The sequence below is a fragment of the Hylaeus volcanicus genome, chromosome 5, assembly GCF_026283585.1.
Source record: "Hylaeus volcanicus isolate JK05 chromosome 5, UHH_iyHylVolc1.0_haploid, whole genome shotgun sequence".
Taxonomy (NCBI): domain Eukaryota; kingdom Metazoa; phylum Arthropoda; class Insecta; order Hymenoptera; family Colletidae; genus Hylaeus; species Hylaeus volcanicus.
In genome coordinates this window covers 7,887,350-7,898,476 of record NC_071980.1, presented here as the reverse complement: position 1 = coordinate 7,898,476, position 11,127 = coordinate 7,887,350, and the positions used below count along the sequence as shown (strand labels likewise).

General features: G+C 36.6%; 3 protein-coding genes across 3 annotated transcripts in view; 2 read left to right on the top strand and 1 right to left on the bottom strand.

Moving 5' to 3' along the window:
• The window catches only part of LOC128877161 (persulfide dioxygenase ETHE1, mitochondrial), a 5,299-nt gene extending 2,144 nt beyond the window's left edge, over positions 1-3,155 (bottom strand). The window contains exons 1-3 of the mRNA XM_054124225.1: positions 2,757-3,155; positions 1,559-1,703; positions 86-271 (exon numbers count right to left, since the gene is read on the bottom strand). Of these exons, the coding sequence (XP_053980200.1) occupies positions 86-271; positions 1,559-1,703; positions 2,757-2,903 (478 nt within the window). The 5' untranslated portion in view covers positions 2,904-3,155. The remainder of the gene's footprint in view (positions 1-85; positions 272-1,558; positions 1,704-2,756) is intronic.
• Positions 3,156-3,349: 194 nt separating this feature from the next.
• Positions 3,350-4,333, top strand: LOC128877162 (40S ribosomal protein S19). The gene is made up of 3 exons (XM_054124226.1): positions 3,350-3,435; positions 3,673-3,743; positions 3,904-4,333. Exons 2-3 carry the CDS (start codon positions 3,673-3,675, stop codon positions 4,295-4,297), a joined length of 465 nt encoding a protein of 154 aa, XP_053980201.1. The 5' UTR covers positions 3,350-3,435; the 3' UTR covers positions 4,298-4,333.
• A 1,918-nt stretch (positions 4,334-6,251) lies between these two features.
• LOC128877159 (arfGAP with SH3 domain, ANK repeat and PH domain-containing protein) overlaps positions 6,252-11,127 on the top strand; it is a 39,859-nt gene continuing 34,983 nt past the window's right edge. The window contains exon 1 of the mRNA XM_054124216.1: positions 6,252-6,952. Within this exon, the coding sequence (XP_053980191.1) occupies positions 6,827-6,952 (126 nt within the window). The 5' untranslated portion in view covers positions 6,252-6,826. The remainder of the gene's footprint in view (positions 6,953-11,127) is intronic.

The following is an 11,127-nucleotide window of genomic DNA, read 5'->3' as shown; positions in this document are numbered from 1 at the left end:
GAAACTGATTTGACAATTAGGATTCTAGTGTACTCTCAACTAAGAAAAAAGATAAATTTGAAATATTCCTAAAGATGTATCTGACCTTCGGTGTGACCTGGGGTGGGCACCACTCGCAGTTTGTGTTTACCAAAATTGATTTGATCATTGGGATTCAAGTGTATGTCGGCGTTGGCGCCGCTGGCGCGTGATATCACCGACTGGCAACCAGGTAACAATGACTTCAATCTTCCTGTTCCGGTGATATGATCAGCGTGCATATGCGTATTCACTGCAAAAGGCGTTTGCCTGTTAATTGTCGGGCGTCGCGTGTACCGACGCCGTTCGTTCGCGCTTCCGTCGGTCGAACTTCGTTCTAGAAATTATAATTTCGCGACACGTTCAAACGTGAGCTCGAAACGTTCCAAGAAAACAAAACAAATGGTACTTCGAATAGGTGCGAACGTCGCGGCAACGTTAAGTTCGAATACAATGGAGGGTACGGATGAAACGGATAAATTAATTGTCGACGGGAAGAAATCACCGTTTCGAGTAATTACGGTTGATTTTTCTCTTTCGCTAACCTCGTGCACCTTGAAAGTACGAAAGAATGAATAGGCACGCGGAGTTAAACGAAAAGAAGAAAAGAAGATAACGAATCTTTCGTAAAAGCTTCGATGGAACTTTGTTTTGAGATTATACGTTTCCATTGTGCGTGCATAAAGATTGCGCCGTTACTTTCGGGTTTTCGAATAAATTGAAATGAACCGTAATTGTTTCACGAGTCCCATTTATCCGTGTTCCGGTTCGCGGGGAAGACTTCGAGTGGCAATTTTCAACAATTAAACGCTCGGAATGCTTAATAATACTTGGGCTTTACTGAATTATCGAGTTATTAACCGAGCTCTGTGTACGTATTCGCGTTCAATCGACGTTCTACTCCAGTTAAGAAGTTTCAAACATCGAGGAGGACGTTTTTGACCCAGTGCGAGACAGATATATCAATGCGGGCCATTTAAATCGCGATATTATTTTTACTGTCGAGGGGGGAGGGAGGTTGATTATGATCAGATTGAAACAATTGATCGGTAATTTAATTGTTCTCTTGCAGACGTACGAACGAACGTTGCGAATAATTCGTTTAAGTTGACTTTTTGTATAAACGTCTAAAAGGAGAGGCTTCTTTAAAAAAAGAAGAACAACTACAAGTCGTACAATAACGTTTTCTCAGAATATTATAAATAAAATGACTCGAAAACGAACATTTGTTTACATTTTAAAATGTGTAACGTTAAATAAAAAATTATTTATAATTGTGCGACGTATATTTCTTCTTTTTTTAAATTCCTAAAAAAGTCTCTTGTTGTTTATTCAAGATAAGACGAATCTTGTGATAAAATCAAAAGCAAAATGATTCTTCTGCGACGAAAGTGTCGACAAGAAGATTGATGTTTTAGGTTCCGAAACAATTGCAATCTTTTTATAAATTTTAATTTTGATTGTATCACGTTTTTCTTATTGTATATCCACGAATGCAAAAACATTTTTATGAATGCGATTGTACTTTGTTTCAACTTACTAACGTATTTTAAAGTTAATCCCAGTTCCTGGATAATATTTTTATCACGATCCGACCATTCAAGGACAGGATCAATTAAGATCGCTGTCTTATCAGTGATGTCAGCCAGTAGATAAGTGTATGTACTTGACACGGGATCGAACAGCTAAGAGTTTACATTAAAATTGATTAAAACGTAGCAAACATAAAAATTCCAATAATTATCAGCTTTATAAGCAATCGTTTCACCTTAGCAATGAATTAATTATTATTTTAATAATAATTTCAGTAATTAATATTCCTGAATTTAAGATATTAAGATAACATGCAATATGAATTTTTAATATAGCCAACAAGTTTTAACGAACTTTTCGGTTTTTCAGTTCTTCGGGAAGTTCGTAAATTAATATGAAATTTTAGTATAATTAAATATGCTGCACTTCCCACTTCACCGAACTTGTAATAACTTGCTAACCCTCTTAAGAATACCCTTATCGCTATTATTAATTTCTGTGAGCTTAATAATCGCTTTTAATAGAAATTATTCCAAAGATTGCCAAACCTTTCGAGTTCTACTGCATTCTAAAATTAATTTTTCAATTATTAAATTAAGTACTTAACATTTATCGTCGTAATTATTCTACCTTTCGTCCTGTAACATTTAATTATCTCTAAATTTCTTCATACACGAGAAATCCAAAAATTCAATACCGTTTTCATAACCATTTCATGTCTCATAAAAAGCCTATTATTATATTTATATTCTCTTGTATATTTATAGTGACCGCTGTATCGAATAAAACTTTTACAACAATTTCAAACAAAATATAATCGATAATATTGATAGAAAAGTGATCGAATCTGAAATTCATCCAGAAATATATCCTAACTATTTTAACCGATTTATTATTACGTTACTAACGCATAATGATGCAATCTGATTTATCACTGGTCACTGTATGTAACTACATATACATTTCTGCAAGTATGTTCGAGATGTCGAGCCAATTGTACGATATCAACGATACATTATTACATTAAATTTCTACTTTCATCGTAACATTAATATCCGGTAGAATATTAACATACTATAACTGTAAATAATCTCTGCTCAGTTAATAAATACAAATAAATTGTTTGAACACGTTAGTACAGCCTCGATAGCAAGATGTCGCTGCGTACGCGACAATGGACAATAATTACGCGTTTATTGACTTACTTGGTGAAAAAGAAAATCTTTCGAGAAGGGAATCGGTTCTGTTAGCGCCGTGGACATTTTGTAACTCCTCTTAGTAACGAAATCAGGCTTCGAGAACAGAATCCTTGTGTATTGTTGGCACAAAGTTTTTAGTAAAGGTGTACGCATATCTTCGAACCACTCGTACCTCTCATGCTGTCTGATGCTGTCGAAAGCGTGTATTCTTACTGACAGTTTGCAACCGACAGCGCTAACCTAACGGTTAATCTAGTCAAAATGACTCATGGACAATAATTATCGTCCCAATCATTCTACCTGTATTAATTGATGTCAACTATCTTGTTTCTTAACGCGTAATCGAATATTTAACGCTGTAAACCTTATTTCGTATAAATGTAACAGAACATTCGCGTTGTACAAAGAAAAGGTTAGTTGGTGTCCTTTTTTTTTCCATTTTCTAGAATAAGGAGAAAACGAAATAAAATGTGGATTAGACGTTGAAAGGGTAATCGTATTTAATCGATCGAGTAATATAAATTCCTGTCGAGAAATGGTAACAGGCGAGATAACGTTTGATCGTTAAGCTACCTTTCTATGTATCGATATTTCATGACCGTTTCCTGCTAGCGTAGCCATCTTGTGCTTTTCATGCTTCTTACTCCATCCTCGTTTTCTCTTTCCGGTTAGCTTCCCAGCGAAGGTGTGTACTTTCGTCAGTTTTCTTTAAACTTTGCCATATTAATATAAAAAAATCGAAGGTAGCATGCACTGAAAAGCAAAGTAGCGAACGCTTCCTACGCATTATTTACACGTACATTGTCATACGTGACATATTTTATTACGATATTAATCCATCGGTGGACAATAATATACATGTGGCATGTAGTTGAAGCCAGTTTTGTTTATTAATCAATTTTGTTTTATATACTTGTTCCAGATGCCTTCTGTAACGCTGAAAGACGTCGATCAACACAAGTTCGTAAAGGCTTTTGCCGCGTTCTTGAAAAAGTAAGTAATCGTATTTATGTAAACGTTCCTAACCTTAAAATGAATCGAACATCGGCATACTCGCGGACTTATTTCACGTGTACGTTATGATTAATTTTTTTTTTTTCTTGAACAGTTTCATTACAATCAGAATTGTATCATTATTTATTGTGAATTACAGGACAGGCAAAATGAGGGTCCCAGAATGGGTAGACATCGTAAAATCTGCACGTTTCAAGGAACTAGCCCCATACGATCCAGATTGGTTTTACATTAGGTGTGCTGCTTTGGTACGACATATTTACATTCGTAGCCCGATCGGCGTTGGAGCAGTCACAAAAATCTTTGGAGGACGCAAACGTAATGGTACCCACCCCAGCCACTTCTGTAGGTCAGCGGGAGGTGTAGCTCGCAAAGCTCTTCAGAGCTTGGAACAACTGAAACTCATCGAGAAGGCTCCCCTTGGTGGTCGTAAACTCACCAGCCAAGGTCGTAGAGATCTAGATCGCATTGCTGCACAAGTTAAAGCGAAAAGCAAAAAACAACTCAAACTGCAAGAGACTCTTGTTCTTTAATTTTTTTGTTTCTATAATAAAAACGAAAAGCTCATACATTACTGGCTTTATTGATGTCCGAACCTTAATCTTTAGATTATAAGATAGTTTCAAATTTGTTGACTGATCTGTAAGATGTCTAAAATAGTAACTTAATTTAATAAGTTTGAAGAAAATTTATTTTCGTAACTACTCGTATTTGTATTGGGAATAGGTGGATCAGAGTAAAATGATACCTGTGATATATAATCATAGCCTATATCCACTTTGAACAATTGTTTGCTTTTACTAAAGCTGATATTATTCTACTTCGACGTTTAAAATTATCGTTTCTACTTAATTAAATAGCAAGTTTTTATTGAATAAAATTACTTCATTCATTTAGCAATTTTGTTCCTCCACGTGTAGAACAACCCCTCAAAATTTGAAGTCGATCGATTAAATAGTTTTCGAAATATCATGTACCCTCCCAAAAAAAGACATTCCCAGAGATGTTGCTGTATCATTCTTAAATATATTTCAACAAGAAAATTTATATGTTAAATTCAATATTAGTACTGTAAAATTACGCTTTGCTTTTTTATTAGAATTCCGCTCATCCCGCGCATCCTCGTCGATAAAAGTTGAGCGAGCCTGCAGGACCGTAGTTATAGAAAACAACCTATGGTCAGTTACAGTTTTTCTTTATACTTCTTTATAGTTATATTATACTTCTTATCTTTCTTACTTATTGATGCGCGGTCCTAATTGATTAAACTTCTACTTTTCTCTGGGGCCGGCCAAGAGCGCCAAGATTCATGGTCCAACTCAGTGATGGACATTCGTGGGATTTTTCCTTCGAGGAATTCCTTTCTGTGCATGCGTAAGCTGACGTCACAGCTACATGTCGTCTGCTACCATACATATATCTATAAACCGCTAGAGGAGGTGCGTTTAAGGTGCCTGTGCAATTTTCCTGCGGATAAATAAAGTACAAAAGTGTTAGTGCTTTTTTTATTCATATTTCTACTTCTTTCTTATGAGTTTTTCTGGAAGTATATATATATATGTATACATATATAGGCGTGTGAATATATGTTATAAATCAGTAATTTTGTTGTTGTAGATACTTTCTGGAAATACTTGCATTTTTTCCTGTGATCGAACTACTGTAATTTAGTTTTATTTAAATGTATTCAGTTAATATTGGTAAGGTATATGCTTCCAATATATGATTCTATATGTATGTTTCATGTATTTGTGTCTTATGTTCATTTTTATGTGCAATATTTTTATTCGAATACTGGTAAGGTTTTCTGCAGTCTCCTTACTCTTAGCAATAAATGTTGGTATTCATGTAATAAATCCGCTGCAGACGTAAAAACTAAATAAATAATGAATTGTTTTCCACTTTTTATTGTACATCTATGCTATTTTTCTTCATAAAAACTTTCCTCTTTCCCTATAACTTCCTTACATTTTGTTCCTTACTGGGATCCAATGGTACCCTAAATTCTAAGTAAGTGTATACAGCAGTGAGGACTGCAATGCTCGCTCCAATTCGCATGATCAGGAAAAATCCCACGAATGTCCATCACTGCGCCACGAGATGACGGCACCATCGATCTTAACTCTCACGTTCAGTTACCCCACTGAATCCATACATCACAATAATAATTATGTATCTCTATTCTTCGTGACGTTACCTTTGCCTTACATAGCTCCTTAATTGTGGCTCGGTTCGTTATCGCAACTCTGCGCGTTACATTTACATTGGTGTCGTGTTTTGTACAGGTCTGTTGGGGCCTACCGGCCCCTCATTTAGCTAGGGTACCTCGGGGTTGCTAAGCCCGTGCTGTAGCTGCATTATTCGCACGCTACAGCCCCTGAGGGCGACACCTTCGACGTTCGCGATACGATTGGCTTTCTTTTGAATCGCGGGCTCAGCGGTGAATGTATGGGCGTATACAGCGCCGCCTCAGTGAAACTTGGACCGTGGACGTAAACGTTTCGGGTACCGATCGTTTTTGATTTTAGATCGAGCGGCGAGTAGGCGCAAAGAAGTTTGCCTGGGACGCAGTCGCGTACGCGCGTAAAAGTGTGTATGCATCGCGAGCCGTGGAAAGATATCAAAGAAACGAGATATGTTTCCTCGCGGTCAGTGCGGGAAACTCCGTGCGACGAAAATGTTAAGGAAATAATCGTGTCGCGCAAGTGTCTCTCGCTGGTAGAGAAGACCGACCACCGTGTGCTCAGAGTTTCTCTCTTTCTCCTTCCAACCACCTTCCCTCTTCCAACGTTTCTATCCCGCTTCCCCTTGGCAGGCGCTCCTCTCTGGGTCCGTTGGTCGCACCGGGACGACGTTTACCGTGCGTCACGGGAAACGGCATTGGGAGGAGACAGAAGGTGACAGCCCTCCCGCGGAATTTATGGTGCACACCGGAGAAACGGTGAAGTGAGTGGTGTCAGAGTGAAGTGAGTGCGACGGGCACCAAGTGCCAGGACCGGTGAAACAATCCACTAGAGCTCGTTTCTCGTTCAAGATAACATATAAGCGAAAACGGGGGAAAAATGCCGGGCCTAATCGCTGTAAGCGAATTCGTCGACGAGACCAGGGAGGATTACAACTCTCCCACCACGTCCACCTTCGTTTCGCGTATGCCACAATGCAGACAGACCATTACATCCCTCGAGGAGGTGGGTTCACTTGATAAATTTCGCTAATATGGCGAACCACTGCATCGAAAAATGATTATTTCTTTTTTTTTTTCCTTTTTTTTTTGTTTTCGTATGCATCGTATATCAGGCGTTGAAATTAATCGCGCGCCTTTAAACGTATAATTTATTTAAAAAGAAAGCAAATTTCAAAGCAATCCGTACTGTATCGATACTTTTGCTTTATTGTAACAAAATGTCGAGTCGATATTTTTACTTAAATTATAGTTAAGTAAAATTAACGAGTGACTTTAAAGACACAGGATTTATTTCTATGTGTAACAATATCGAGGACCTTGAACCGCTTTGTAGTTTGAAAAATCACAGCGAACGCGATGTCAAGTAGATTTGATCGAAGCTTAATGGATAATCTTTGAAATGAAAACAGAGTTGATAGCGATAATACGAAATGTGCGAGATAAGTAGGGTGCGTAAGTAGGGAGCGTAAGGGAGTTTTCTATTCGAAACCGTCTTTATAATTTGATCAAATGTTCATTTAAATGGAAGAAACGTAAGTTACGAACGTAACGTACAATGTTAACACATTACCGACCGGTAACCTATTAATCGTCTCTTTTCCATGGCAAACAATACTTTCTTATTTATTACTGAGATAGCACGATCCCATTGTATCCTTCCATTAATATGTGGATTATGAAATATTATATAAATATAATATAATATAATATAACACTAATGTTATGAAAATAAACAATATTATTGAAATTAAGTACATATATGTCCAAACGCTACCGGTCGGTAAAGTGTGAAGCAAGTAAAGGAAACACGTAGTACGAACAAAATTTTGTAAACTATCGGAATAACTTAACATCTCCGTTACATCTCATAACCTTGGACGGTTGATTGGTCAGCCTCGTGTTAATAACTTTTATATAACATAAACAACATATATGTAGTGCCTACAGATGGCTACATATAGGGTTCATATGATACATGTTGTCAAACTCAGTATTTCTCATGCACAAGTTACAGCGAAAAGCAAAAAACAGCTCAAACTACAAGAGACTCTTGTTCTTTAATTTTTTCGTTTCTATAATAAAAACGAAAAACTCATACATTATTGGCTTTATTGATGTCCGAACCTGTAGTGCCTACAAATGGCTACATATAGGGTTCGTATGATATACGTTATCACACTTAGTATTTCTCATATTTAGGGGTTAGAAATATCACGTGGTAGAAGATTTATAGGCTCGTTAAATTTGAAAAATGATATCGAATCGGAAACCGAAGACGTTTAATGATAGTCAAATCTTTGAAAATAATATGCACATGCGATATTGGGTATCGTTATATTCTTCTTCGCGGCCTGAATACAAAAATCAATAAATTGTTCACTATCGAACAATTTCTAGAAGTGTAAGTTAAGCGAGTAACGTAGCGGTGAAATTTAATTTACAATAACGATTTGCGTCGTTCTTCGATGCTGGATGTATTTGTCATGTTTGTTAAATTAAACGCGCCCAACATCTTTTTATTTTTGTTTAAATACAACGTATACACCATATATGTATAGCGAATGATGTTGGGTTTTGTGCTGATACAGAAGAGAAGAGTACTCAAACACTTGCATAATAATATTAATATTAGTATTTCATTTTAAACAGATATATTTACGGTACGTTCAAGTACGATCTTTCTAAATTCTCAACCCGATGGTCATCACAATGTCTACACGAACTCTACAATTATTATAATAAGTAAAATTCTATAGCCAAATTGCAATGGTCTTCGAGTTGAGACTTAGATTACGTGTATCCATATTTATTTCTAATTAGAAATAATATAAGGAACGTACAACAATATTTCTGCTTAAACTAAAGTTACAAATGATTGAATATAGAGTCACGGGATTAACGTCTACGCCTGATCTGTAACAATAACTAATTGTTATTTAAATACAAATTTCGTATATATCGTATAAAAGATGAACAATCGATTGAAACGTTGCTAATGAATCATTGTACCGCGTATCCGTTCGTCACCTACTATTTTAATAAAGTTTTCCTCGTTTTACTCTTCATGCGAAGTAAAGAATTACATTACTGCTTGCTTGTTTCGCGCCTGTGCGTTAACCTTACCGAGAATCCGATCCGTGGTTGATCGCGTGTTCTTATGCGTGGGCGTTTCACAATTGTTACGCGGATATCGTTCTTACACGCAGTACAGGAGTACCCTCGCAGTTACGACAGGTTAGGTTCTAGGTCGTTGTCGTAAACCTGGTCGCTACTTTTTCTTCACCCGATTATTACGTGAAATTAGGAACTGCGTGTCACGCAATTAGTGTCACGTCAACACTGCGATTAAGTCACATCACCCAGAAATGGGTGACAGGACTTTTTGTTAAGGAACTAAAAAAATTAATTCCAAAAGTGAGGCAATAACGAAAATGAATCCGGATAGGATTCGAAAATTTGGCGACGTTAACAAATTCTATACTACAACGTATGTTAACTTATTTAATCTTCAATAGTCTCGAGACACAGAACGTTCCGCGTCGCGTTTCTCGATTCAGAAATAATTAGGTATCGTAATTAATTCGGTGGTAATTCGGTCCCTCCAAAGTAATCCCGTTCGCGAAGAAAAATTGTGCGACTTTTAGGCCGGAGCATAAGAAAAAAAAGAAAGAAAAAAAGGAAAAATTCTATACTACAACGAATGTTAACTTATCTAATCTTCTAATAGTCTCGAGACATAATTTTAACATTGTAACAATTTTCACGAGTTTTAACTCGGCAGCCAACGCGTTAAGTACTATTACAATCGAGTGAGAACGGATCGTAGGGTTTAAATCGCGTTAGGTATCCACCTAAAAGAACTTCGATTACACCTCGCCTCCCTTGCATCTGCATTATTACGTTTCTTGCCGCGTATCTAATTTTTCTGTCTTATCGTGTTCGTCTCGCAGAAATGAATTCGCGCGATTAAGGCGTACTAAAAGTAACTAAAACTGTCGCGTGTGCGTGACGCCTCGAAGCGGGGGTGTGCCTTTATCTTCGACCGCGATTAGAGGTAACGATTTTTGGCGCAACGACGCTCCCATTGCCTTTTAACGGACTCGAACGAAACTCTAGGCGTTCGAATAAACGCTAAGCGACGCCTATACGTTCGCCGTCGATTCCTTCTTTCGAACCGTTTCCCAAAGAAGGAAACGAGAATAACGTATCGACGAACTTCGCGTTTATTCGCTCTGTTCGTTGCCTAGGGGTTTTGCCCAACTCGGCCTTTTACGAACGTCTCCGACGCTACGACGCAACTTTTATCGAGGCTCTGGCCTGCATCTCGTTCAATTTCTACGTAGAGGTGATGTAAATACGTGTACAAAGTTGATCTACGACTTCCAGTTCGGGTAATGTATGCAGAGACATGCCGTCGGTCTTGCGTCTCGTACGACGGCAAGCCAACGGGAAAATACAGCGATCGCGAGGAATTTTTAATTACGTCGAGAGCATTTTAGAATCCATCGAGCTTCGAATGGTTCGTACTTGGAATGGAACGTCTTGTTCAATTTTACTTTATGCATTCGAGTACTTCGGTATTTGGAGATGATATTACGAATAATTACGTTATTTTTAAACCTTTCACTACACAAGTATGTACTGATGATTACTGACCAGTCCATATTTATAATTACTAATGCATATATATAAATATACATCTATATATAGATATGTATTAATACTATATATAGTTATATACGTGTGTATATATATATATATAAACCTTTCACTATATAAATATGAACTGATGATTACTGACCAGTCCATATTTATAATTACTAATGCATATATATATATAAATATACATCTATATATAGATATATATTTATACTATACTTATATATATATATAAATGTATATATATATCGCATCCTAATATATATATAAGTATAGTATAGTATAATATATAAGTATATATAAATGTATATATATATCGCATCCTAATATATATATATAATAATAAATAAAAATATATATATAAAATCTCGAACGGCGGCCATTTCAAAAGTCACGTTAGCTAGTTCGTAACCAAACGAACATTTGGTATATATATATATACATATAAAATGTACATAATTCTTGTAAAAAGTATATACCAAATGTTCGTTTGGTTACGAACTAGCTAACGTGACTTTT

What these genes read in the sequence shown, in the direction of transcription:
- LOC128877162 (XM_054124226.1), top strand. Translation starts at nt 3,673, where the DNA reads ATGCCTTCTGTAACGCTGAAAGACGTCGATCAACACAAGTTCGTAAAG. An exon ending in TTTGCCGCGTTCTTGAAAAA is followed by an intron (nt 3,744 to 3,903) that starts GTAAGTAATCGT and finishes TGTGAATTACAG; the next exon opens with GACAGGCAAAATGAGGGTCC.